The 27,390-nt window shown below is 42.5% G+C and overlaps 1 protein-coding gene across 2 annotated transcripts; it reads right to left on the reverse strand.

Annotated features, from left to right (window-relative positions):
* Positions 1-27,390, reverse strand: LOC117094864 (cytochrome b reductase 1). 2 transcript variants are annotated; one of them, XM_033231147.1, is made up of 4 exons: positions 26,898-27,390; positions 9,267-9,475; positions 5,010-5,164; positions 1-3,600 (listed from the first exon to the last, which is right to left on the reverse strand). In XM_033231147.1, exons 1-4 carry the CDS (start codon positions 27,088-27,090, stop codon positions 3,297-3,299), a joined length of 861 nt encoding a protein of 286 aa, XP_033087038.1. In that variant the 5' UTR covers positions 27,091-27,390; the 3' UTR covers positions 1-3,296. The 2 variants fall into 2 exon arrangements, with proteins under 2 accessions (XP_033087038.1, XP_033087039.1); XM_033231148.1 differs by lacking the exon at positions 9,267-9,475 and having other exon boundaries at positions 3,475-3,600.

Below are 27,390 nucleotides of genomic sequence, written 5' to 3' on the forward strand. Positions count from 1 at the left end.
GAGCTTCCAAAATAACTTTTATTACTATATAAAAAGAAGTCAAGAAAAAATAGATGCATATTTTTCCTACAAAATTATAAAATATTCAGGATAGTTAATATTTTTCCATAAATGCACTAAGATAAAAAGATAGAAATCTTTTCCACTTAAGGTTTTCAAGTACCTCGTAGGAATTAAAGAATAATAATTTTCTTTCTTCTACATTTTCCTGAAGACATAGCAGTTACAGTTTTCTGCTGGAGTTATCTAAAAAAGGACATACCAAGATAAATTTTCTATCATATTGAATAAAATTAGCATAAAGCTTTACTTCTGTCTTTGTGCTTTTAGATTGGCAACTGTGGTCAATCAGTGCTGCACTGGAATTTCCAACTCAGCAGGGGAAAGAATCTAATTAAAAATGACACACATTCTGTATTTTGTCCTTTAGAACCCAGAAATCGCTTGTGAGTATCCCTTTAAAAGTGCAATTGCCTTCTTTGTCATTTATTTGTAGAGTCTGAGATGTTGTTTCTAAACAGCACAGCTTACATGAAACCATGCAAGTAAAGGAAAGAAAGTGCTTTAGAGGGCAGGTTCCATCTGACACAAGCAGCACAGGAAGCCGTACACTTTTGATGACATTAATTCAAAAAGTATATTCATTTGAGTTTCTCAATAAGCGCTTTGAGAGAAAAGGCTTTAATGTTGATTCAGATGAGTGTTAAAATAAAGCTTTCCTTTCTGAAATTAGATTATGGGGTAAACCAAGCCAGACTATCTCTGGAGATGACAGAAGTCATAATTATTTTGAGAAATTTCCATCACTGTTTTGGAATTGATACCTAAGGCTTTCTTCTCCCCTATTATTTGTGGGATTTTTAATGAGATATTTTTCTGGGGAGATGCTTAGGTAGGAAATATCAGCTTTTGAAAGATAAAGGTACAATCATCATTAGAATCAAAAGCCCATTAAAGAAGAGTCTCAAACAGAAAGGTTTTCTAGATATATTTCATATGCATTGTTTTCATAAAGATAGAAAGAAAAGAAATTCCTATAACATCTGTAAGATTATCCTCACATTAGCGCACATGAAAGATAAAGGGTTGAGATGAGGGGTGCTTAAATACTTTGCAACAGAGCTATTCTAGTGTCAAAGCCATAATTAACTTTTCACTGATAACCTGTTTCTTAGCCTATGTAAAAAGGAATGGCTGCCTCAATTCTGGCAGCTTAGTCACTATCTAATCCCTTCCTCCTAAAACCCTGGAATTTTGGTACCTCTATGTAATGGAACATCCAACTTATCAAATGATGTGTGACTATGCAACTACTCCTTCTGTGGCACCAAGACTGTATCATGCTCTACCCATACTGAATTTAATTGTGCTACCACTTGATGCCAAGCAGATGGCTGGGTACTGGGGATCCTTCTGGCTCTATTACCAATTTTGGAAATAGAATTTAGTAGAGAAGCAGAGAACAGTGTTGCAGCAAGGGGATCTTGAATGGTTTTTCATGAAGTTTAAGGGACGTGATGGAGTGTGGCTTGTATTCAGTCTTTGGAAGTAATTACCAGTTACCTAAAAAGAAATCCACTAAGCACCAAAATGTTTAGTGTATTTGGTGTAAAGTTTCTACCCACATTAAAATGCTTCAGTTTAAAATTGAAGGGAAGGCAAAAAAATCAACCAAAAAATGAAAAGTATCATTTCAGCATAAGCACTACTCTAGGCTTTAATTTGTCAGCCCAGAGCCCACACAGAGATGATACTCCATGAATGAAAAATCACCTCCAAGTCTCAATTCACTACTGAGGACCCAAAGCTCAAAATATCCCCTAAAATTCCATAAAAATCAGGAAAGACCCTAGCTATTGCCCCAGGGAAGGGCAGACCATGAGACAGGTCTCTTTTAGCTCCAAACTGAAAGTTGTTCAGCAGCTAAAATCCTGAAGAAAAAAAAAATTGCAATTAATTAACTTGAAAGCCACAGATGTGCTTGTCCAAATCTTTGTGTTACCAAGACACAATTTTAAGATCAAACAGGTATCAAGGTAGGCCATGGCTTGTTGGCAGCGGCAGGGGCCCTATGGCCTATTTCCAGGTATGGGTGGCCCCTTTTCCTTGGTTATCTGGGGAATCTGCCTCAGCAGACAGCAAAAGGTAAAAAGCATCCCCTTAACTCCACCCTACTCCAGCAATTGAGGTTTATTCAGGGGTAGGTCAAAGTAGTACAAGACAAAAATAGCATAGTGAAATGGTTAGAATCCAGACTGAGGTGCCAGACTGCCTGCATTTGAGTCTCAGTCCCACCATGTATGAGCCGTGTGACCTTGGGGTGAGTTACTAGCCTCCCCAGACTTCAAATCTCTCACCTGTAAAATGGGAATGGTAACAATACCTACTTCATCCTGTCTGTCTAGGGACTGAATGAGTTAATATTTGTAAAGTGCTTAGAGGAGTGTTTGGAGCATAGTAAGTGCCGTGTGAGTACTTTCAAAAATAAAAATAAGAACTTGGGAAAAAGTGCTCTCTGAGGTTTGTAGGGCAGTGTATGCTACTTAAGTGCTGAAGCATATTTTCATTCTAAGAGGTTTAGCATCTGGATCATAAAGTACACCAACCCTAGGGAAGTCTTGGGGCTAAGCTCAGTTTTGGAAATTCTTCCAAGTCTGACCAGAGAAGATCTCTTCAACCACCTGCTCTAATCTATCAATACCCTAACATAAGCCCTAGTCTCCAGGAACAATTTGAGCCCAAACCAGCTGGGGAGGGAGCAGAAGGCAGGCATGGGGAGAAAGGAACCAGGTGCTTTCCTAAATTTTTTTTATATACTCCCATCATGGTATCTGTGTAGCGTCATGATCTAAACCCTGTCCCAGATATTCATGATCTGATTTTAAACCTTGAGGACTGCTTTCCTTGAGTTGTGAAATCATTGGCTCCCAGAATTAACAGGAAATGACTGCATGACAACAGGCCAGGGATGCTGCCAGTTTATCCAGTTACCCACTAGTGGACACATATTGAGCATCTATTCTGCACAAGGCACGGTGCTAATGCTGTGGTCCTCAACAAGATAAAGGTAATGTAACCACAATTTGTATCTGCTATTACTTATATTAATCACATCCTTTCCAGTTCAGGTCAGTTCACAGGCCTCAATCAATACAAATTATTTCAAGAAATCATCCTTTGTGATTAAAGTAAATATTGATACTACATAGCCCAATAATCATATGGCTAATAAGAGAAGCTAAAGTGTAGAGCTAGTTTTGAAACGTGAAATTATATGGCTCTATCTCTACAGCATTTTACATGGTAGATCTCTGCCCAGCCTCATCCAGGGCTAAGTTTCTTTTCCTTGCTGCTACTTCATTGTTTAACTCTGAATCTGATTTGTCCATGTTGTTGCCAGAGTAGGCTGGCATGGAACCTCTTGCTCCCTGTTCAGTGCCTCCATCTGGCTGAAGAATGGTAGAATTTGGCTCCTTAGGACGTTTCCATTGCGGTCTGGTGACTATCCAAAAAATGAGGGCCCCGAACACCAGGATCAGAAGGCCAAGCGTATTTACGAAAACACCTTCTGGTGGGAAGGTACTGTATGCAGGATTTCTCCTACGAAATAAGAGATGTATCCAATTACAAACAGGATGATACAGCAACATGCAAAACAGTCTTGAATTTATCTGCTCAAATGCACACTAGTACAGTTTCAATGTAAACTCTCAAAGCTTGCTATTAAAGAGAAATATAAATTATGCTACAATTCACTCAGGAATATATAATGAAATTGTTTTAAAAATAATAAATACGAGGCCGGGCGCAGTGGCTCAAGCCTGTAATCCCAGCACTTTGGGAGGCCGAGACGGGTGGATCACGAGGTCAGGAGATCGAGACCATCCTGGCTAACACCATGAAACCCCGTCTCTACTAAAAAAAAAATACAAAAAACTAGCCGGGCAAGGTGGTGGGCGCCTGTAGTCTCAGCTACTCGGGAGGCTGAGGCAGGAGAATGGCGTAAACCTGGGAGGCGGAGCTTGCAGTGAGCCGAGATCCGGCCACTGCACTCCAGCCTGGGCGACAGAGCGAGACTCCATCTCAAAAAAAAAAAATTAATAATAATAATAATAAATACGAAAATAACATAGCATCTGTAACACTTGTTTTGAGGCAGGTAGGGTCTGGAGGTGGCAACCTCGAGTCAATTCACACGGACTTCCTAGAACTAAACCAAAAGGAAAACCCCAACTTTCCACATCTAAGCAGCAAAACGACTGGATGCTACTCCCTTTGCAAACCGCGCTTTTCTGCATGGCAGATGGAAAATTGAAAGTATCTCTGATTGGTTGCTTTCTACAAACAATCAGACGTTTGCCTAGGAATGTAACTTTGTAATTTCACTTCAGCCTCTAACTGGTTGCTTTCTGCAACCAATGAAACTCACTGCGGGCTACCACTTCATTTACATGGGGTGAACACCAGGTGGCCAATGGGAAACCTCTAGGGGCTATTTGGACCCAAGAAGATTCTGTATCAGGGCCCTTCAGTGGCTGCTCAGGCCACTCACACCCTGTGGAGTGTATTTTCATTTTCAGTAACTCTCTGCTTTTGTTGCTTCATTCTTTACTTGCTTTGTTTGTGTGTTTTGTCCTCTTCTTTGTTCAAAACGCCAAAAACCTGGACACCCTCCACCAGTATCACTTAAAATTTTAAAAAAGGATAAAACAAAAATGTATGTACACTATAATTACAATTAATATAAAAACATGCATATCAACAAGATTGAAAGGGAATGTATAATTTCAATAGTTGTTTTGTAAGAGTAGTACAATTTGTCAGACTTTTTGGTCCTTCTAAACTTTTAGTAATATGATATTACCTATATGATATAACAGATTCTTTAAAATATTTTTTAATTTTAATATCTAAAAAATTTTGTTATATTTACATTACATTTTCCCAGTGAACAAGTCTTTAACATTTTATGGCCTAAGTATTACAATTAAGAAGACTATGCAACTTACAGGGAAAAAATTAGTTTCTCTGTCACTCCCATAAGTGCTGTTGCAATCACTGTTCCAAAGATGACAAGTCCGGAATAAACATGTATGGGCATGAGAAATGCTCGGAGAGAAAGCGGAGCCCATGGAAGCAGAAAGACTAAAAAACCTGAAAGAAGCTAAATACCAAAAAGTGCAAAGGTTATCATTTAATTTTAAGTTTTAAACTAATTTTAAATTATTATTTAAAAAGCAACATGTGTAATATGAGAAAACCGTTCATATAGAACCAAAGGGTAGAAAGTGAAGTTTCCTCACTCCAGTTCCACTACTCAATGTAACCCCTTTTATCACCTTCTCATGGATCCTTCCAGAAAATTTACTATCCCTATACATATTGTTCCGCATCTTGCTTTTTTCCCTTAACAGAATGTCTTGGAAATCTTTTTCATATCTATGCATTTATCTAATTTATTCCTTTTAATGGCTAATATCCTAAGGCTATAACAATTTATTTATACAGTTCTCTGTATGGATGTTTCTGTTTGGTTTTTGCTATGTTTAATCCGACTATAGTGACCTTTCTGGTACTTACTGGTTTGTTTTTACTAATCTCCTAAGGTTGCTAAATAGGAAGGGAAGGAACAGATTTTTTAAATCACTAAAACCAAGTACATTAGGACACAGAATTTAGTGAGTTCAACCTAAAAAGCTATGTGGAAAGAAGTTGACCTTTGTTTTATGAGAAAGAAATGAATTCTGCAGAAAAGTTTTCTTCATTTCCTTGATAATTAAATCGCTAGTGGGATACATCTTTGCAGAGAAGACAGCAAGTTTCCTATATAAACTGAAGTCTGTTATGTTTTCATGGTTTTGTCACCCCACACCTTTGCCCATCAAGTATCCTCTCTTCAACAAGATAAAGATGACTTAGTGGCTACTGAATTACTGAGTTTAAAGGAACTTTTTTTTTTCAGATGCCTATTTAGGATCTACTATCCTAGTAAAACAATTATGAAAAGACAGGAGAGTGGGGAGAAAGCACTAACATCACTGTTCAGTCAACTTTCTTGATTGAGATACAAGGACTAATGGGGAGATACTAGAAGAAGAGGGGCAGGGGGAGGAGTCCAACGCACTAATTCACACTGAGAATCAGCTCATGTGTAATACAAAATAGTAATACATGGAAACTAATAACAAAACAATTTGTATGATTTGTCACTTTAACAGACTGCAGAGGAAAAATCATATAATCATCAGAACAGATGGTGAAAAACATTGGTAGGGTTCAACAGTCATGTATGAGATGAGATGTTTTAACAAACTAGGAATAGAAGATAATTATTTTAATCTGATTATATTAGGACAGAACATGGTATAGGAACTAACAGGCTCAATTTTCAAGAGCTTAACATATAAAAGTATATATCTTGCTCACACACAGTCTGCTTATGCTCTATAGGCATTTCAGATTAGCTCTCTTCCAAGACATGACTCGGATGTAGAAGGGATTTGTCTTATATCCCTTATTACCTATTCCTATTCAGCATTTTTCTGAAAGTCTCAGCTACTAAATTAGGCAAGAAAAAGAAATATGATGATAGAAAAAGAAACAAAACTTATTAATCACATAAGATTATAAAACAATCCCAAAGAATCTTGAGATTAATTACTAACATAAGTCTATCAAGTTTGCTAGGTATAAATTTATACTTGAGATCAGTTGCACTTTTTGTAAAGAGGCAACAAGTGAATTAATTTTTAATGATACCATTTTTAATAGCAAGGAGCTAGCAATAAGTTGGAGACAACAACTCTACAAAGAAAATATAAAGCTTTGCAATATTTTGGAGAAGGCTAAAAAAAAACAGGCTCATGATAATTAGTTGGATGACTTGTATTATACAGATGTCAGTTCTCAAATTCATCTACAGATTAAGTAAAATCCTAATAGATTTTTTGGTGGAATTTGATGCATTGATTCTAAAATTTACATAGATCAAAGGGCCAAGAATAGCCAAGATTAACTTTTGTTTTCTGAAGTATATCCTAATACAATAGATTCTGTAATTTACATTAAAAAAAGTAATAAATGCATTTGATAGGTTGGTTTGCATATTTTATTATTTAGTTAATACCCAAAATGCCTAAATATATTAGAAATGGTTCAGAGGGTTCCCTGTTGGTGGTTCAGAATATTCCTAAATCTTCAGTGAACTTCAGTGATTCTATTAGTATCAAAGAGCAAGCTTCCTGATGTCCATGTTGTGCTTTCTATATGAAAATGGGGTCCGAGTGCGGTGCCTCATGCCCGTGATCCCAGCACTTTGGGAGACCAAGGTGGGAAGATCATTTGAGTCCAGGAGTTCAAGACTAGCCCAAGTAACATGGCAAAACCCCGTCTCTACAAAAAATTAGCTGGGCATGGTGGTGCATGCCTGTGGTCCCAGCTACTGTGGAGGCTAAGGCAGGAGGATTGCTTGAGTCTTGGAGATGGAGGTTGCAGTGAGCCGAGATTGTGCCACTGCACTCCAGCCTGGGTGACAGAGATAGACCCTGTCTAAGAAAGAAAAAAGAAAAGAAAGGAAAAGAAAATGAGGCTCAGGGATTTACACAAACGTATCTCCATAAATCATCATATCTTTTCTGTGGCTTACCCACAGAAACATATTTCGCATTCCTGCTCTCCTATTTTCATTCCTAAGATTCTTTCTGTTTTCTCTCTTTTCCTGGTGTATTTTGCTGTTCCCTTATAGTTAACTATATTCCCTTATAGTATAAGTGAATAGCTTATGTATTTTAAGTTTTCTTTCCAAAAAATGTAATAAAAGCATTTAAGCCTATATTCCTCTGGGAACCATTTTAATTAACTCCAGAGATTTTTATTTATTTATTTTTTTGAGATCAGGGTCTGGCTCTGTTGCCCAGGCAGGAGTGGCATAATCTCAGCTTACTGTAACCTCTGCCTCCTGGTCTCAAGGGATCTGTGCACCTCATCATCCCAAGTAGCCAGGACAACAGGCGTGCACCACCCTGCCCAGCTAATTTTTGTGTTTTTGTTTTAGAGATGGGGTTCCAGGCCGGGCGCGGTGGCTCAAGCCTGTAATCCCAGCACTTTGGGAGGCCGAGACGGGCGGATCACGAGGTCAGGAGATCGAGACCATCCTGGCTAACACGGTGAAACCCCGTCTCTACTAAAATATACAAAAAATTAGCCGGGCGAGGTGGCGGGCGCCTGTAGTCCCAGCTACTCCGGAGGCTGAGGCGAGAGAATGGCGTAAACCCGGGAGGCGGAGCTTGCAGTGAGCTGAGAGCCGGCCACTGCACTCCAGCCTGGGCGACAGAGCGAGACTCCGTCTCAAAAAAAAAAAAAAAAAAAAAAAAAAGAGATGGGGTTCCGCCATGTTGCCCAAGCTGATCTCAAACTCCTGGGCTCAAGTGATCCACTAGTCTCAGCTTTTCAAAGTGCTAGGATCACAGGAGTGAGCAGTGCACTATGCCCAGCCAAGACCCAGATTTTTAAATAGGTATTCTCTTTATTGCTAATTGTTAGATCGAGCTCTCTCTCTCTCTCTCCTCTCTCTCTCTCTTTCTTTTATTTGTGGAGACAGAGTCTCCCTATGTTGCCAAGTCTGGTCTTGAACTTCTGAGCTCAAATGATCTTCCCACCTCGGCCTTCGAAAATGCTCGAATTATAGGCATGAGCCAGTGTGCCCAGCCTGATAGTTCTTGATTTTACATATTAAGATATAGAGCAGAGTATAAGTTGGTTTTTAGAGAATCCAGATTAAAAGTCATATCCAGTATAGGAAATCTTGATTTCTTATTATTTTATTCTGCAAATTCTGCAATTCTGGTGCCTCCTTAGGGGAAAACAGTTATAATAGAAACAAATGTAAAGAATGTTTAGAGAACATTTGCAGTCGCCAGGCGTGGTGGCTCACACCCATAATCCTAGCATTTTGGGAGGCCGAGGCTTGTGGATCAACTGAGGTCAGGAGTTCAAGACTAGCCTGGCCAACATGGTGAAACCCTGTCTCTACTAAAATACAAAAATTAGCCAGGCATGATGGTGGGTGCCTGTAATCCCAGCTACTCGGGAGGCTGAAACAGGAGAATCACTTGAACCCTGGAGACACTGACTGCAGTGAGCCGAGATCGCGGCATTGCTCTCTAGCCTGGGCGGCTAAGCGAGACTCTGTCTCAAAAAAAAAAAAAAAAATGTACAGTCTCTGAATTGTTTTTATAACTTGCTTATAAATACACTGAAATACTGACCTGTAACAAATACCATATGACAGCTATCAGTCCAACCCAGCTGTGCAGACTGTACATATTGGGTATATTGTTAACATTGTGGTTCTCAAACACGGCCACCAGAGCGATAATTACAAGAATGGCAGCAACTGCATTTAACCCTGCATGGATGGATTTCATCAGGAACTTGCTGCATTTCCAGGTCCATGGCAGTCTGTAGACGATGATTGCTAGGGAGAGACGAAAGGACACAGAATGTGTTTTGTTTTGTTTTTTAATCAACACAAAACGAACAGTTTGATACACTGGACACTCCCTTTTTGAAACCTTTTTCCCTTGGCTTCTGCTTCTCCCCTCTTCCCCATGTTACCACTGCCTCTCAGTAGCTCCTTCTAGGGGATGGTGGAGGGGCTCCTTTTCTGGCATTTTCTTTACCCGCAACTTGTGAATGAACCTTGGTGCCTCTCAGGCTCGGTCCTAGGGCTTTTTCTCCCTCTGCACTCCCTCTGTCGGTGATCTCATTCACTCTTTCACTGAAATGCTGTCTCCATGGCAGGGACTCCAAAATTTATATCTCCAGCCCAGAACTGTCTTCTAAGCTCCAGACCTGCATAATCCAGTGTCTTCTTGGTATTTCCATATGGTGTTTGCTTCCCAGACATCGCAAACTTATCACATCCAAAACCAAATTCCTAATATTAACAATCTGATTTATGCCTGTTGTCTCCTTTCTTCTTAAAAATGTCTTAGTTTGGCTGGGCCTAGTGGCTCATGCCTGTAATCCCAGCACTTTGAGAGGCTGAGGCAGGGGTATCACTTGAGGTCAGGAGTTCAAGACCAGTCTGGCTAACATGGTGAAACCCTGTCTCTACTAAAAACACAAAAATTAGCCAGGCATGGGGTGGCGTGCACCTGTAATCCCAGCTATTCTGGAGGCTGAGGTATGAGAATCACTTGAATTCGGGTGGCGGAGATTGCAGTGAGCCGAGATTGCACCACTGCACTCCAGCCTGGGCAACAGAGCGAGACAAAAAAAAAAAAAGTCTTAGTTTGATAAGAAAAAGAAAGGAACAGAAAAACATGCAAATTTAAACCATGCAGTAGAGAAATACAAATTTAAACCAAATGAGAATACCTCTACCACATATCTGAATGGCTAAACCTCGAAAACACTGAATATCTAAATGAATATACAGCCGTCAGAACTCTAATGCTCTGCCGGTGAGAGCTTTAATGAGAACAAACTTTGGAAAACTGGCAGTATCTACTTAAGGTAAAGTTATGCATACCTTATTGTCCAGCAATTTCACTCTCAGGTTTATGCCAAAAATAAATATGTATATATGTTCATCAAAAGATACTAGAATATTATTAGCAATACTATTTATAGTAACCAAAACCTGGAAACTCCCCCAAATACCCATCATCAATAGAAGGAATAAATAAATTTACACCATGGAAAGAAATTATCTACAACTAGAACTATACCCAGTAATATGGATCAACCTATAATGTCAATCTCAAGAAGTCAGATATTTTTTTTTTTTTTTTTTTTTGAGACGGAGTCTTGCTCTGCCGCCCAGGCTGGAGTGCAGTGGCCGGCTCTCAGCTCACTGCAAGCTCCGCCTCCCGGGTTCACGCCATTCTCCTGTCTCAGCCTCCCGAGTAGCTGGGACTACAGGCGCCCGCCTCGTCGCCCGGCTAGTTTTTTGTATTTTTTAGTAGAAACGGGGTTTCACCGTATTAGCCAGGATGGTCTCGATCTCCTGACCTCGTGATCCGCCCGTCTCGGCCTCCCAAAGTGCTGGGATTACAGGCTTGAGCCACCGCGCCCGGCCCCAAGAAGTCAGATATTAACAAGTATACAGTGTAATTCAATTTATATGAAGTATAGAAACCAGCAAACCTCATCTCTGCATTGGAAAAGTCAGAATAGTAGTTGCCTTAAGCGTATAGCAACTACAATGGAACACCCAAGGGGTTTTGAAGACTCTACTAACATTCTGTTTCTCAGTCTAGGTGCTGGTTTCACAGGTGTCATAGAAGATTCATCATTCTGCATGTAGAACAAACTCCAATTAAGTTTTTTATGGCCGGGTGCAGTGGCTCACGCCTGTAATCCCAACACTTTGGGAGGCCGAGGTGGGCAGATCATTTGAGGTCAGGAGCTCAAGACCAGCCTGACCAACATGATGAAACCCTGTCTCTACTAAAAATACAAAAAAATTAGCCAGGTGCGGTGGTGCATACCTATAATCTCAGCTACTTGGGAGGCTGAGGCAGGAGAATCACTTGAACCCAGGAGGCAGAGGTTGCAGTGAGCTGAGATCATGCCACTGCATTCCAGCCTGGGTGACAGAGCAAGACTCTATCTCAAAAAAAAAATTTTTTTTTTTTACAAAGTGCTTTCTTAAGCATCCTGGTTTAAACAGTAAATTATACGGCCACCTTAACCAACATGCAGTTAATTTTTGTTCTGAAGATAAAATCCTGCCCCTATCCATCCCTCCAGTCTGTGTCAGGGAAAATTTAGATATCTGGAAATGTGTGGCAGATTGAAAAAGTTTATAGAATACTCCCTCAGAAGATGGATTCCACTATATCAGCAGGGTATCATGTATATTTCTTTTCTTTTCTTTCTCTGTCACCCAGGCTGGAATGTAGTGGTGCGATCACAGCTCGCTGCAGCCTTGACCTCCTGGGCCCAGGTGATCCTCCCACCTCAGTCTCCTGAGTAGCTGGGACTGCAGGCACACACCACCACACCCAGCTATTTTTTCTATTTTTAGTAGAGATGGGATTCCATCATGCTGCCCAGGCTGGTATTGAACTCCTGGGCTCAAGTGAACCACCCGCCTCAGCATCCCAAAGTGCTGGGATTACAGGCATGAGTTACAGTGCCTGGCCTCATGAACATTTCTTAATTCTAGAAAATAAAAAGGAGCCTCACTTCACCAAAGGCTTTTATAATTTTTATAATTTTAATATATAAAACTTCAGGCCAGGCGCTGTGGCTCACGCCTGTAATTTCAGCACTTTGGGAGGCCAAGACGGGTGGATCGCCTGAGGTCAGGAGTTCGAGACCAGCCTGGCCAACATAGCGAAACCCGGTCTGTACTAAAAATACAGAAATTAGCCGGGCATGGTGGTGGGCACCTGTAATCCCAGCTACTTGGGAGGCTGAGGCAGGAGAATCGCTTGAACCTGGGAGGCGGAGGTTGCAGTGAGCCAAGACCGTGCCACTGCACTCCAGCCTGGGCAACAGAATGAGACTCTGTCTCAAAAAACAAACAAACAAATAAACAAAAACCCAGGAACTTCATAGGATTATAAAAATACAAGGGATTATCTATTCCTTTTTCAGGCAGAAACACATCTAAACCTACAAACACAGATGTGAATTCAGCCCCTTTAAAGCTTCCAGCACAAGATGTCATTTTTCCTATTCTTTGGTTCCATTCTAACACTTAACAGTTCTCACCATTAGGACAATATTTATTTTACTTAATCCCAACCCTGAAGGATTGCTACTTACTCAATTTAGTGTGTATATGGGTATCCTGTAAACGTTGATTGGTTATTCTTCCTTGAGAATGTGGAGACTTTTTGGATAATCATTTCTATATTCAAGGAATCTTTTCAAATGATTTAATGCAATACCTTAAAAAGTACACTTTTAAAGCAAGCTCAAGGCCCCTCTCACCCCTACTTCATCTTCTCTGAGGGCATTAATGTGTCTTGCTGTTTCTCTACTGTATCCCCAGAGCCTAAGGCAGCCCTGGACTCAAAGCATGTAGCTCCTCCATAAGTATTTTTTAAATCTCTGTATTTTTTCTTTTTGAGATGGAGTTTCGCTCTTGGTTGCCCAGGATGGAGTGCAATGGTGCAATCTCAGCTCGCTGCAACCTCCACCTCCCGGGTTCAAGAGATTCTCCTGCCTCAGCCTCCCAAGCAGCCGGGATTACATGCCCAGCTAATTTTAGTAGAGACGGGGTTTTGCCACGTTGACCACACTGATCTTGAACTCCTGACCTCAGATGACCCGCCCACCTTGGCCTCCCAAAGTGCTGGGATTACAGATGTGAGCCACTGCACCCGGCCTAAAATTTTAACTTGACATATAATTGTACATATTTATGGGGTACATAGTAATGTTTCAAAACATACAATGTATAGTGATCAGATCAAGGTAATTAGCATATTTATCACCTCAAACTCATTTCTTTTTGTTGAAAACATTCAATATCCTCTCTTCTAGCTGCTTGAAAGTATATAGCATATTATTGTTTAGTCATCCCACAGTGTTATATAGAACACCAGAACTTATTTTTTAAACTATTTTGAGATTATCATAGATTCACAAGCAGTTGTAAGAAACAGTACAGAGAAATCTCATATACTCTTCACGCAGTTTTCTCTAACATCTTATATAACTATGGTACCATAGCACAGCCAGGAAATTGACATTGATATAATCCTCTGACCTTATTCAGGTTTTTTTTTGATTTACTTATTTTTTGTTTTTTTCTCTCCCTCCTCCTGCATCCCTTATTCAGATTTCACTAGGTTACTTGTGTGTATGTGTGACCCATAACTTTTGTTTAAATAAACAAGCGCAAAGCACACTCTATGGACTCACCAAATCTAGAAACTAAACTGATGTCAATGTAAACACTGTGGCTTCCCCTCCTCATGCTTTTTCTCCTCTAAGCACACCGTACATAATTCTCTAGTTTTCTGGGAAAGCAAATGCCTCTTTACCCAATGACCTAGTGACCTTTCACCTACAAAGTGGAGCCTTCTGCAATCTGTGTGTGATCAGACAATAGTAAAATAAAAATGTGCGACATATGAAGACCTAATAACACATCTCCCCTTTGCCTGGGTTGGGCTCATTTATTACACACACACACACACACACACACACACACACAAATTGAGTCCTTGCCAGGTAGTAGGTACCATCTAAGTGCTTCCCAGTTTCATTATAATTCTCACCTCAACTCTGTGACGATAGAATTATTACTGTTGTACAGAGGAAGCTGAGGCAGGGAGGGTAAGCAGTTTATCCCTCCTCAATTCATGGTTTAAAATTAATGTTGTTTTTTTATTATCATCATCACCATCGTATTATACAAACACCACCCTGGGTAAGGAGCCTTAGATGAATGAATTTGAATATCTACATACAGAAAAAAAAAATACTCAGGGTTTCAACACTCGAAAAGCAAATTATGAACAATGAACCATAGTAGCATTTTCTCCCCAATCTGGATCATATTATATCAGAAATTCCCAAAACAAAAACTAATCTCTGATATTAAAAGTCAAGAGTAGGCTGGGCGCAGTAGCTCACACTTGTAATCCCAGCACTTTAGGAGGCTGAGGCAGGCAGATCATTTGAGGTCAGAAGTTCAAGACCAGCCTGGCCAACATAGTGAAACTCTGTCTCTGCTAAAAATACAGGCTGGGCGCAGTGGCTCATGCCTGTAATCTTAGCACTTTGGAAGGCCAATGTGCGTGGGTCACTTGAAGTCAGGAGTTTGAGACCAGCCTGGCCAATGTGGTGAAACCCCATCTCCACTAAAAACACAAAAATCAGCTGGGCATGGTGGTGCACGTCTGTAATCCCAGCTACTTGGGAGGCTGAGGCAGGAGGATCGCTTGAACCAGGGAGGCGGAGGTTGCAGTGAGCAGAGATCATGCCACTGCACTCCAGCCTGGGTGACAGAACCAGGCTCTGTCTCAAAAAAACAAAAAATTAGCAGGGCATGGTAGCATGTGCCTGTAATCCCAGCTACTTGGGAGGCTGAGGCAGGAGAATCGCTTGAACCGGGAGCCAGAAGTTGAGGTGAGCTGAGATCGCACCATTGTACTCCACCCTGCCTGGCGACACAGCAAGACTCTGTCTCAAAAAAAAAAAAAGAGGAACTATCATGATATCATGACTCAAAGGAGTTACAAGGGTTGCTGGGGGGTTTCTGATGTGCCTAGAATATTGCTTCTTGGTCTGGGTACCCAGAGGTGTTCATGTGATAAAAACACATCCCTTCTGATTTAGGTACTTTTGTGCGTGTATGTTGTTCTTCAGTAAAAAAAGTTTACTTTTTAAAAATGTTGGGGCCAGGCACAGTGGCTCACGCTTGTAATCCCAGCACTTTGGGAGGTCAAAGTGGGTAGACTGCTTGAGCCCAGGAGTTCAAGACCAGCTTGGGCAACATGGTGAAACCCCATCTCTACAAAAAAATACAAAAATAAGCCAAACCCGGTGGTGTGCGCCTATAGTCCCAGCTACTCAGCAGGCTGAGCCAGGAGGGTTGCTTGAGCCCAGGAGGGGGAGGTTGTAGTGAGCTGAGATCAAGCCACTGCACTCCAGCCTGGGCAACAGAGCAAGCCTCTGTCTCAAAAATAAATAAATAAATAAAGCCAAAACTTCAAAGACAACTGTGTTCCCAGTAAAGACGTCTTACTCTTTCTAATACTATGAAGCATCACAGAGAAATGTGTCAAATTTGCTGTAAAACTGAACTTCACCCCCTTTGAGTGTCAAAACTTGATTTTTAAAAACCTTTTACATTTACGCAAATTGGCTGCACACTGGCTTTCCCTGTCCAGCAGTAGAATGAATAGAATACATTCAATCTTTTATTGATCATTTGGGTTCATCAAACACCAATTATTATCCTGTTACTCTAAGGGGAAGCCCTTAGGGGTTTCTGAAGCAGGAGAGGTGCTCACCTCTGATCCAAATGAGCCCAGACAATCATGGCTTGAGAGTCTCCCTGGGTCTCTTTAAGAGTTTTTCTATCTCGTTTTGTTTCTAGCTTGGGTTAGGGCACCTACTTACAACCTCTCTCCTCCATCACTTTGTCTCATCCTTGATTCCCACCAGCTCTAAGTTTAGCTTATAAAATGTCTTATTTTTATTTATTCATTCATTTATTTTTAGACAGGGTCTCACTCTGTCGCCCAGGCTGGAGTGTAGTGGCGCGATCTTGGCTCACTGCAACTTCTGCCTCCCAGGCTCAAGTCATCCTCCCGCCTCAGCCTCCAGAGTAACTGGGACTACAGGTGTGTGTCACTATACCCAGCTAACAGCTTATAAAATTTTATGTTGCTGAAAAGCTTAACATCTGTTAAGTCTGGGTCGTGGGTACTTAGGGATCTATTATGTTTTTTCTTACGGTTGAAACAGCTCATTCCAGTTTTAAAGTTAAAACAATATTTTCATAAGCCTGAAAACCCACTAGCCAATTAGTCTTACCTACTCAATAGATGTCTTGCGAAGATTTGAGGAGCTCTCCCACAAGTGAGGCATGTGACCTCTAGCACATGGAGTTTTCACAGCATCTATCCTGGCTACATAGAGGCTCTGCTGCAAAGCTCAACATGCTTCAAAATGCTCTCTGGAGCATGAAGGATAAATGCAAAATGTTGCATTTGCATAAGCTGTTTACATTCTTTTTAAAATGTATAAGCAACTGAAATATGGTGGACTTTGGGAGAAAAGGGCAATCTTAACAAATCAAGCCATATTTCCTAAACAAGAATCTATTCTCGACAGTTATAAAAACTGCCTGGAGAGTGGAATTTAAATATTTCTTGCTTCTTTGACTTGGCACTTACCTAGACACCATTCCTGAGGTTCAATGAGAAGGAAGAAAAAGGTCCCCTAAGCGCACAAGAAGGGGAAATGGTATAAAACAGCTACTTGTGACCAAAACAAGGGTTTGCTGTTAGAGGCTCTAGTTGGCATTCCATTTCTCCCGGAAAGGAGGGGAAATACAAACATATATATATGAGAAATACATATTAAATCCTTTAAAAGAAAAGATATTGATGGTGGACCATGCTAACATGATAAACTTAAAAAGAAAGGGAGGGAGGGAGGAAGAAATTAATACCTGTGTATAATTATCTTAGGACAATGAAGAGAAAAATACAGTAACTTGAATTTGGGTTTAATTATTAGAAAATGTCAGCTGGGTGCGGTGGCTCACACCTGTAATCCCAGAACTTTGGGAGGCCAAGATGGGTGGATCACTTAAGGTGAGAATTTCAAGACCAGCCTGACTAAAGTGGTGAAACCCTGTCTCTACCAAAAAATACAAAAATTAGCCAGGCATGGTGGCGTATGCCTGTAGTCCCAGCTACTAGGGAGGCTGAGGTGGGAGAATTGCTTGAACCTGGGAGACAGAGGTTGCAGTGACCCACTACACTCCAGTCTGGGTAACAGAGCTGGAGTCTCTGTCAAAAAAATAAAAAATAAAAAAAGAAAGAAAGAAAAGAAAAGAAAATGTCTCAGCTCCTTGTTGCATAACCAAAACTCAGGAATATGTGAAAATATATACTCTCTAAAATGTATACATTTTAGATATTTAAAATGTCTGTGGTTTGACACCAGATTTCCATCCATATACCATTACAAAACTATTTATATATATGACTTTGTCTTATAGCAGGCAATGCAAATTTAGAATCTGTCAAAGTGTGTGTGGTAGGGGAAGAGTGCTTAGAGGGAGAGAAATGTCCTCAAACATGGAAAACATTTTGACTCTAGTTCTTCTGTGTTAAAATCTTGTGACTCATGAGGGTGGGAACATGCCTATCTTGTTCACTGTCACTTCCCAGTATTTAGCATAGAGTTTGGCATATAGTAGGAATTCAGTAAGTATGTTTTTGTTTTTGTTTTCTGAGACAGAGTCTCTCTCTTTGTCACCCAGGCTGGAGTGCAGTGGCGGGATCTCGGCTCACTGCAACCTCTGATTCCCGGGTTCAAGCAATTCTCATGCCTCAGCCTCCAGGGTAGCTGGGATTACAGGCAAGCACTACCACGCCCGGCTAATTTTTGTATTTTTAGTAGAGATGGAGTATCACCATGTTGGCCAGGTTCGTCTCGAACTCCTGACCTCAAGTGATCTGCCCACCTCAGATCCCACCTCCCAAAGTGCTGGGATTACAGGCGTGAGCCACCATGCCCAGACCAAATAATTCTAAATAAAGCACAGGAGTAATTGCTAATAAAGCACCGTAGTTCATTCAGTATGCCCAGCAAATGAGCAAATCCTCTTTTACTTTTTTTAAAATTTATTTTTAATTAAGAGAGTTGACAAATAAAAATTGTATATATTTGTGCTATACAACATAATGTTTCCATATATATATATATACACACACACACACAGACATCATGAAATGGTTAAATCAAGCTAATTAACATATCCATCACCTCACATATCTATTTTTTAGTCTTTTTTTTTTTTTGAGACAAGAGTCTCACTACGTCGCCCAAGCTGGAGTGAAGTGGCGTGATCTTGGCTCACTACAACCTCTGCTTCCTGGGCTCAAGATATTCTCCTGCCTCAGCCTCCCGAGTAGCTGGGATTACAGGGGCACACCACCATGCCCGGCTAATTTTTGTATTTTTTTGTAGAGACGGGGTTTGGCCGGCTACCATGCCAGGCCCATAAAATGCACAAATGAAAAGACTCAGAAAAATTGTACTGCTGATCCAAGTATTAGCTAATAGAAGACCAAATAGCCCTTTCAAACAAGTAAAAAGCATTCTGCACTTGGACCCACTTAACAACTTGAAGTGAATTCAAAAATAAAATAAGAGTAAGTTATTGAGTTTGAAGTACACTGGAATTTTACAACACTTACGAATTCTACTTTAAACATGGTGTGCCCATTACACTTCCCTTCCCTCTTTGAATAAAGTATTATTTCTCTCTCCTTAGCAGAATGCTCAGAACAGGATTATCAGTCTCTATAACTCATTTCCCTCTGCACGCAAGAGCTTACCAGATTCTATCCTAAGGACCTTAAGTTTAAATGAAAAAGCAGAGAATCTGCTTTAAATAAACTTGAAAAGATTCCTGCAGTGGCTGTCAAAGAAAATCAGAGCTTTGAAAGATGTCTGTGCATTCAAACTGTCTCACAGCATGAAAGTCATGAAACTGAAAATCTCTGGAAAGTCAAAATGAAGGAAGTGACTCAGATGATTTGGAAGATATTTTTAGGCCTAGAAACATCTCTGAGTGAGGCCGGGTGCAGTGGCTCAAGCCTGTAATACCAGCACTTTGGGAGACCGAGACGGGCGGATCACTAGGTCAGGAGATCGAGACCATCCTGGCTAACACGGTGAAACCCCGTCTCTACTAAAAAAAATACAAAAAACTAGCTGGGCGTGGTGGTGGGCGCCTGTAGTCCCAGCTACTCGGGAGGCTGAGGCAGGAGAATGGCATAAACCCGGGAGGCGGAGCTTGCAGTGAGCTGAGATCCGGCCACTGCACTCCAGCCTGGGCGACAGAGCGAGACTCCATCTCAAAAAAAAAAGAAAAAAAAAGAAACATCTCTGAGTGATTAAAATCCTCGCAAAGGCAGCTACATCGTACCAAATACATGTATAAAAAGAAAAAAATTCAATTAATTGAATACACATTTAAAAATATTCAGAAATTGTGTGTTTTCAGAAAGATCAGCTATATTTTCTTGTGCCTCATATCAATATTATGATGGATTAGAAAGAGTACTGGCTCTGATACTACCTGGTTGTCTGAGCCTGGCCAGACATTGGGTCTCTAAAATGAAGGGTAGAACGTAAGGTCCCAGTCAGCTCTAAATATTTAAGGATCAGTATAACCTATATCTCTAAACAAAACAACAAAAATCCTCATCATAATTTGAGCTGGGACGGCGAGGTGGTTCACAATTGTAATCCCAGCACTTTGGGAGGAGTGGAAGACTCACTTGAGCCCGGGAGGTCAAGGCTGCAGTGAGTCATGATTTCGCCACTACACTCCAGCCTGGCTGACAGAGCAAGACCCTGTATGAAAACAAACAAGCAAAAAGAAAGAAACCATAACTCGTGTCCAACCAAATCAAATGGGAACAGCTTGCAGACTGAGTTGTATCTTACTTGTTTTACAGCGTCTGGCACACAGTAAGTATTTAATAAATATGTTAATTAAATGGATAGGATAATATATGAAGAAATTGAACAATAACAACAACAAAAACTTAGAAAAGTACAGCTGAAGTCTGTACAGACATTTCAAAGCTTGTTTTGACCTTTTAAGGAAGTTTCTATATAAAGAAAAAAGTTATAACAAAGATTTCTAGTCTAACCTTCTTTTGTTCTTTTTTTTCTTTTTCTTTTTCTATTTTTTTTTGAGACAGGGTCTCGCTCTGTTTCCCAGGCTGGAGTGCAGTGGCATGGTCACAGCTCACTGCAGCCTCAACCTCCCAGGCTCAAGTGATCTTCCAGCCTCAGCCTCCCGAGTAGCTGGGACTTACCAATACACACCACCACGCCTGGCTAATTTTTGTATTTTTTTTGTAGAGATGGAGTTTCACCATGTTCCCCAGACTTGTCTGCCTACTTGGCTTCCCAAAGTCCTGGGATTACAGGCACGAGCCACCGTGCCTGGCCCTCTATCTTTCTTAGGAAGAATGTTCTACCTTTTAAGAGAAAAATTTAAAACCTCGCAAAGTCAAGACGGGTGGATCACCTTAAGTAGGGAGTTCAAGACCAGCCTAACCAACATGGAGAAACCCTGTCTCTACTAAAAATACAAAATTAGCTGGGCACGGTGGCGCATGCCTGTAATCCCAGCTACTCAGGAGGCTGAGGCAGGAGAATCACTTGAACCCAGGAGGCAGAGCGTGTGGTGAGCCCAAATCGTACCATTGTACTCCAGCCTGGGCAACAAGAGTGAAACTCCGTCTCAAAAGAAAAAAAGAAAGTGTCCCAAGGAGTGAGGGGTCAATTATGTCAAACGCTGCCTTCCACTCAAACATTATGAGGACTAAGAATTGACCAATGCAATTAGCAACATGGAGGTCATTAGCTACCATGTTAAGCACAATTTTGGTGGAGCAGGAGGTGAAAACCTAATCAGAGAGGGCTCAAGAAAGAATAGGAAGAAAGGAAGTAGAAACTGCAGATATGGACAAAAATTTCAAGAAGTTCTGTGGTAAGGGAAGCAGAGAATTGAGGCAGTAGCTGAGGGACATACGGGGTCAAGAGTGATTTTGTTTTGTTTTCGAAGATGATAGAAATTATAACATGTTGGAAATAAGCCAGTTGGGGGGAAACTTGATGCAGAAAAAGGAGAGAAAACTGGGATGAAGGGAAAAGGAGGCACAGATTGTACTTAAGCAGCAATATTCTCATCAGCTAGAGGCCTTAGAATAAAGATGCATTTGCAGTGCAATAGATGTCCATTCTTCCTGGATAAGACAGTGCTTTTAAACTGGCTGAACAGGAGAATCACTAGGGAAAGGCGAGGGTGTATTTACTTTAGACACTATTATTATAGTCACAAATAAGTAGCTGTAAATTGCATTTTGTTACTAACAATTCAATGATGATACAGAAATAATCATTCATTCAGCAACCACTTACTTATCTACCATGTGCCAGTTCTCAGTGTTATTCTAGGTGCTGGGGATATAGAACTGAGCACCACAGTCGTACCTAAAACATTTTTATTGGTTGCATTATTTTAAAATCTATGTGTATTTGTTTACAACAAAAAATATGTTGGAGATATTTTTTGTGGTTTTGGTCACAAAATTTCTTTAAATCATCTCTTTATGCTTTGTAAAAACCCTTGTATCGCTAAGATTGACAGGTTTTATTATCAATGGTGTCCCTGAAGCTTATTTTAGAGTAGGTATTTGGGGCACTTTCTGCATTTTCTTATTTGCTGGATTTTACCCCAAGAGCTTTTCAAGTCTATTTAAGTAATCATGGAATTTGGTCACTTTTAGATAAATTAATAGGATATCCCAACTGCTTTTTAAGAACTGCTCTTAATTTCTGTTAGTCTTTTAAATGTTACTTAAAGGTAGTTATATTCTCTCACAAAATCAACTTGAGATCATTAAACTATTTAATTTCTCTCCCTTCAGTTTATACAATAAAAGGAGTTCTACACAGGAAAGGAAGGAGTATAGAATTGCCAAGACTTCTTTTCACTAAACTTAGACACCTGAATTTTCTACCTTTCACTAAAGAACACATTCCACCTTGCTGAACCTTTAAAAGGTCAACAGCCACTTTGAGAGTGTTTATTTGTTTCAGTCTTTTCTGTGGCCTCCTTTTCAAGGTTCATTTCTCTGATTTCCTAGTAGTATACTTATTTCATGGGAAACATTTCTTTCAGAGAAGCACAAAGCCTCTTCTAAACTCTTCCTCATTCATGTCAGAGTCTGTTAGCTAGATTTCCCACTAGTTTAAAATTTTATTTTAGTTTTAGATTTCCCATGATCTGCTATACTTTAATTTAGAATATATACATTTTCCAAAATATACTTGGAGTGTGGGAGGTGGGGAGAGAGAAGGGGAAAGGAAGGGAGAGCGAGAGAGGGACACAGAGGAGAAAATGGGACAAGGAGAGAGAGGGTTAGCGAGAAAGGGAAAGAGGAATAAAGGAGGAGAGGGATATTTGTTTTGTAACTTCTATGTTAACTTTGCTTCTTTGGAGCTTTTTTTTTTTTTTTTTTTTTGAGGCAGAGTCTTACTCTATTGCCCAGGCTTGAGTGCAGTGGCACAATCTTGGCTCACTGCAACCTCCGCCTCCCAGGTTCAAGCAATTCTCCTGCCTCAGACTCCCGAGTAGCTGGGATTACAGGCGCGTGCCGCCACACCCAGCTAATTTTTGTATTTTTAGTAGAGACAGGGTTTCACTATGTTGGCCAGGCTGGTCTCAAACTCCTGACCTCAGGTGATCCACTCACCTCGGCCTCCCAAAGTGCTGGCATTACAGGCGTGAGCCACCATGCCCGGCCAGAGTTTTTTTTTTTTTTTGAGATGGGAGTTTCGCTCTTGTTGCCCAGGCTGGAGTGCAATGGTAAGATCTCCGCTCATCGCAACCTCCGCCTCCCGAGTTCAAGCGATTCTCCTGCCTCAGCCTCACAAGTAGCTGGACTGCGCCGGCCCAGAGCTTACTTCTTAAAGGTGTTTCAGGCCGGGTGCGGTGGCTCAAGCCTGTAATCCCAGCACTTTGGGAGGCCGAGACGGGCGGATCACGAGGTCAGGAGATCGAGACCATCCTGGCTAACACGGTGAAACCCTGTCTCTACTAAAAATACAAAAAACTAGCCGGGCGAGGTGGCGGGCGCCTGTAGTCCCAGCTACTCGGGAGGCTGAGGCAGGAGAATGGCATAAACCCGGGAGGCGGAGCTTGCAGTGAGGTGAGATCTGGCCACTGCACTCCAGCCTGGGCGACAGAGCTAGACTCCGTCTCAACAAAAAATAATAATAAAAAAAAATAAAGGTGTTTCAAAGGACTCATACTTGTTCTTAATTTCAAATATTGTTTACTATTTGTATATTGCATTTCTAAAGCATTTTATACTTAGAGTAATAACTGTACTTTAGCTTTCCTTTCCTCATCTCCAAATATTTGTGTATTACAGAAGAGAAGAACTCCATTATATCATGTTCTTTGTTAGAGATCTGAAATCTCATAACCTAAAATTTTCCTCCTTGCAGCAATTACACACAGTAAAAAAGTCTGCTGTAACATGGCAAGTCTGTAATGTGTGGGTCCCTCACAGCCTATAAAGTTTATTTATTACTCCCACTCCTTCCCCTGGAGCCTTCCTAATACTTAGGGTGAGGAATGTGGGTGGGTGGGCCAAGATATGGAAGAACTGGGAAGAACTATGCATGTGCCTATATTTATGAAAACATTTATGCTCATGTCAATTAAATGCATTATATGATTAAAGTGATTTGCACATCCAGGATCCAAACAGGAAACAGGATGAGTAATGACGGGACAAACTCTGGACCACTGATACAAATACAGTAATTGAACCCAAAGAAAACAAGATCGGCCAGGTGCGATGGCTCACGTCTGTAATCTCAGCAGTTTGGGGGGCCAAGACAGGTGGCTCACTTGAGGTCAGGAATTCGAGACCAGCCTGGCCAACATGGTGAAACGCTGTCTCTACTAAAAATATAAAAATTAGCTGGGCGTGGTGGTACACACCTGTAATCCCAGCTACTCGGGAGACTGGGGCAGGAGAATTCCTTGAACCTGGGAGGCGGAGGTTGCAGTGAGCCAAGATCACACCACTGCACTCCAGCCTGGGCGACAGAGCAAGACTCCGTCTCAAAAGAAAAAAAGAAACAAGATTTTCATAAGAGCAGCAGATGAAAATTGCCAAAATTTACACATTTTTGTCCAAGAGTAAATATGAACAGATTAAGAGAAGCACAAAGTTTAGAGAAATTAAAAAACCTTTTAGGAAAACTGTATATTGGACTCTAACATGAATGAAGAGTTTCAAAACATATTTTAGATGAAGGTTTTCACTGTCTAAAAAGATTTGGCAGAAAATAAGCATACTGCCATAAAAGCAGAGAATCAAACTTTGATGATAAGGTCACTGAAAAGACTTAAAACAACGTTCATGGATAAGTTACATAACTCTTCTCTGTCTCAGTTTACTCTTACATACATGTGACATAATGCACTTAGTGGACATACAGCATGCAATACACTGTTAGCCATTCTGACGTCTTCTCCTCTATGGCAAGTCAGGCAATGAATAATAACACTTGTTCCCTTACCCTCAATTATGAGAAGATATTCCAAGACCTCCAGAAAGTTTTTTGGTATTAGAAGCTGCTCTGAAGAGTTGGGTAGAAGAGGAGACTGGTTCTACTCTTTGAGCAAACAAGGTGTAGACAGCTCTGGGCCAAACTTAAGGGTTCCAACCATGAAGGAAAAAGTGCTTCTGACAGTTACTTTGGAACTTGAGTATGTTTTTCTCTTATAAGCGTAGTGGCAAAATAACTGAGAGTTGGCCGGGCGCGGTGGCTCAAGCCTGTAATCCCAGCACTTTGGGAGGCCGAGACGGGCGGATCACGAGGTCAGGAGATCGAGACCATCCTGGCTAACACGGTGAAACCCCGTCTCTACTAAAAAAAAAAATACAAAAAATTAGCCGGGCGAGATGGCGGGCGCCTGTAGTCCCAGCTACTCGGGAGGCTGAGGCGAGAGAATGGCGTAAACCCGGGAGGCGGAGCTTGCAGTGAGCTGAGATCCGGCCACTGCACTCCAGCCTGGGCGACAGAGCGAGACTCCGTCTCAAAAAAAAAAAAAAAAAAAAATAACTGAGAGTTACGCAACGAAATGCCTTAGGTGCCCAGTGGTGCTCACACCCTGATGCCGATCTCACACCAGGGAAGCCTTTGAATGCTGAGGGTTAGTAACACCTTCCACTACATTCCAGAGTGGGAGAACGCTGGCCACACTTGCGAAAGCTGCAGTACAAGTTTAAAACAATCAACAAAAACAAAAACCAAAATCACTTTTCTTTAGGAATGAGGGCAGCACTATTTTGCACACTCGTTTGTGGGGAGTTAAATATTTGGTGAAGAAAAGGCAGCCTGCCCGGAGGCAAAGCTAGAGATTTCGGCCAGTGGGCGTATCTTTCCAAACCCTTGCTACTCCTCTCGATTATTTTCTGCGACATAACTCCAGTCCACCCCTTGCTGCCTTTCTCTAACTACTTTCTCAGGGCCATGCCTTTTGGGAAGTGGTTACAAATAAACTATGTTTGCGCCACAGGCTAGAGGTTCCTCCAGCTACACGGCAAACCGAAGGAAGCTGTCAGGACATTGTGAGAGGCACTACACAAATGACAACAAACACTGCCAGCGACTGCTGAGCCCCACCCCCACGCCAGCCTCAGCCCAGAGAATGCAGGCCCGGGGCTGGCTCGCCGCGGGCCAAACACGGACGCAGCTCGCGCCGCGGGCAGCCGGAGCAGAGGCATCCCTCGGTGCAAGGCAACCGCGGGCCTCTCCGGTCATCTCCCACCCAGAGTGCTGGGCTAGTGCCCAATAGGAAGCCCCGCGGGGGAACTTTCGCCCTCGGCTGCCACATAAACAAGTCGGGCTCAAGACTGTCCAATGACTGGGCAGGGCGGCGAAACATTCTTTGGAGTCCTGGCAGCTTCCCGGACTCGACTGAGCTTAACGCTCTAGAGGAGAGGAACCTAGGGCGGATGCTTCACTCGTTCCCTTGGCCAGCCCCTTCACCCAGAGCCGAGGATGTTACAAATAGGGGCAAATTCTCGCCCCGGCAATCTTTCCCCGGGGCCTTGCCCTCCTCATCTGCAGGCTGGAAGCAAGTTCAGCAACAGGCTGGGGCGAAAGTGTTTCCGCGCCCCCGACTGCGCAGGCTCGGTCCACAGGGGCGACTTTCCGGAGCGAGCGGGCTGCAGCGGCCCAACTGCGCGGCGCTCCGGCATCGCGCCCGGGCTCAAGTTTCTGGGTCTTGGAGGCGCCTCCAATGCGTCCCAGCCACTCGCCGCAAAGAGTTAACCAACTGGGGCTGGCCCCGCTCCGCCGCCCCCAGCAGCGCGTCTCCACCGCGTACTCCCGGCCCCGTGCTCGCTGCTATCCGCCCGAACCGCAGCTGCGTCTCGCCCCCAGAGCCGGCCAGCCTCCCTCCCGCGCCGCCCTCCCACCCTGCCAGCTTGGCTTCCCGCGCGCTCCTCACCGCACTTCTCTGGGCCCCGCGATACTCCAATATTTCCTCAGCTGGGAGGCGCTTCACGGAGGACCCTCTGCCCCCAGTCGCTTTCCCCGCTTTCCTCCCCGCACCCCCCAGGAGGTGCCAGTACCGATGCCCTGGATGAAGACGAAGCCGGTGACCACGAGCACCGGGTGCCAGTTAAACTCGAGTGCGCTGCCGTCCCAGCCAAGCCCCTCTCGGTAGTGGAGGACCCAGACGAGGGTGAAGATCACCGACAGGAAGCCGACGAGCAGTGCCGACCCCAGCAGCGCCAGGAAGCGCCAGTAGCCCTCCATGGCCATCAGCGCCCCATACTCCGTACCGCGGGGGCCACAGTAACTTGGAGAGGCGGCGGCAGCCTCTGGGTAGTGGCCGAGCGGCGGGACCGGGGCGTCGACTTGTTGGGGCTGTCTCCGCCTGCGGGGAGGGACCTTCTGGGCTGCTGGCCCGGAATGTGGGGCGCCTTGGGGGTGGGGAGCTAGCCCCAACTCAGAAACGGGCCCCACCCCCGGAATCACGCGGTCGCCGAGGGCGCTCACTGCCTGGTGGCCTCACCCTCGCCCAGCATCCAAGCTCGCAGAGGGCTTCAGTAACAGCCCTAG

This window comes from Trachypithecus francoisi, unplaced genomic scaffold (genome assembly GCF_009764315.1).
Source record: "Trachypithecus francoisi isolate TF-2019V2 unplaced genomic scaffold, Tfra_2.0 Lachesis_group13, whole genome shotgun sequence".
Lineage (NCBI taxonomy): Eukaryota > Metazoa > Chordata > Mammalia > Primates > Cercopithecidae > Trachypithecus > Trachypithecus francoisi.

Excerpts from the sequence above, each read along its gene's own strand:
- LOC117094864 (XM_033231147.1), bottom strand. The coding sequence starts at position 27,090 with ATGGCCATGGAGGGCTACTGGCGCTTCCTGGCGCTGCTGGGGTCGGCA. Across the intron at positions 9,476-26,897 it reads CGTCTTCATCCAGGGCATCG|CAATCATCGTCTACAGACTG; the intron begins GTACTGGCACCT and ends GTCTCTCCCTAG. Across the intron at positions 5,165-9,266 it reads TCATATGGTATTTGTTACAG|CTTCTTTCAGGTTTTTTAGT; the intron begins GTCAGTATTTCA and ends TTTGGTATTTAG.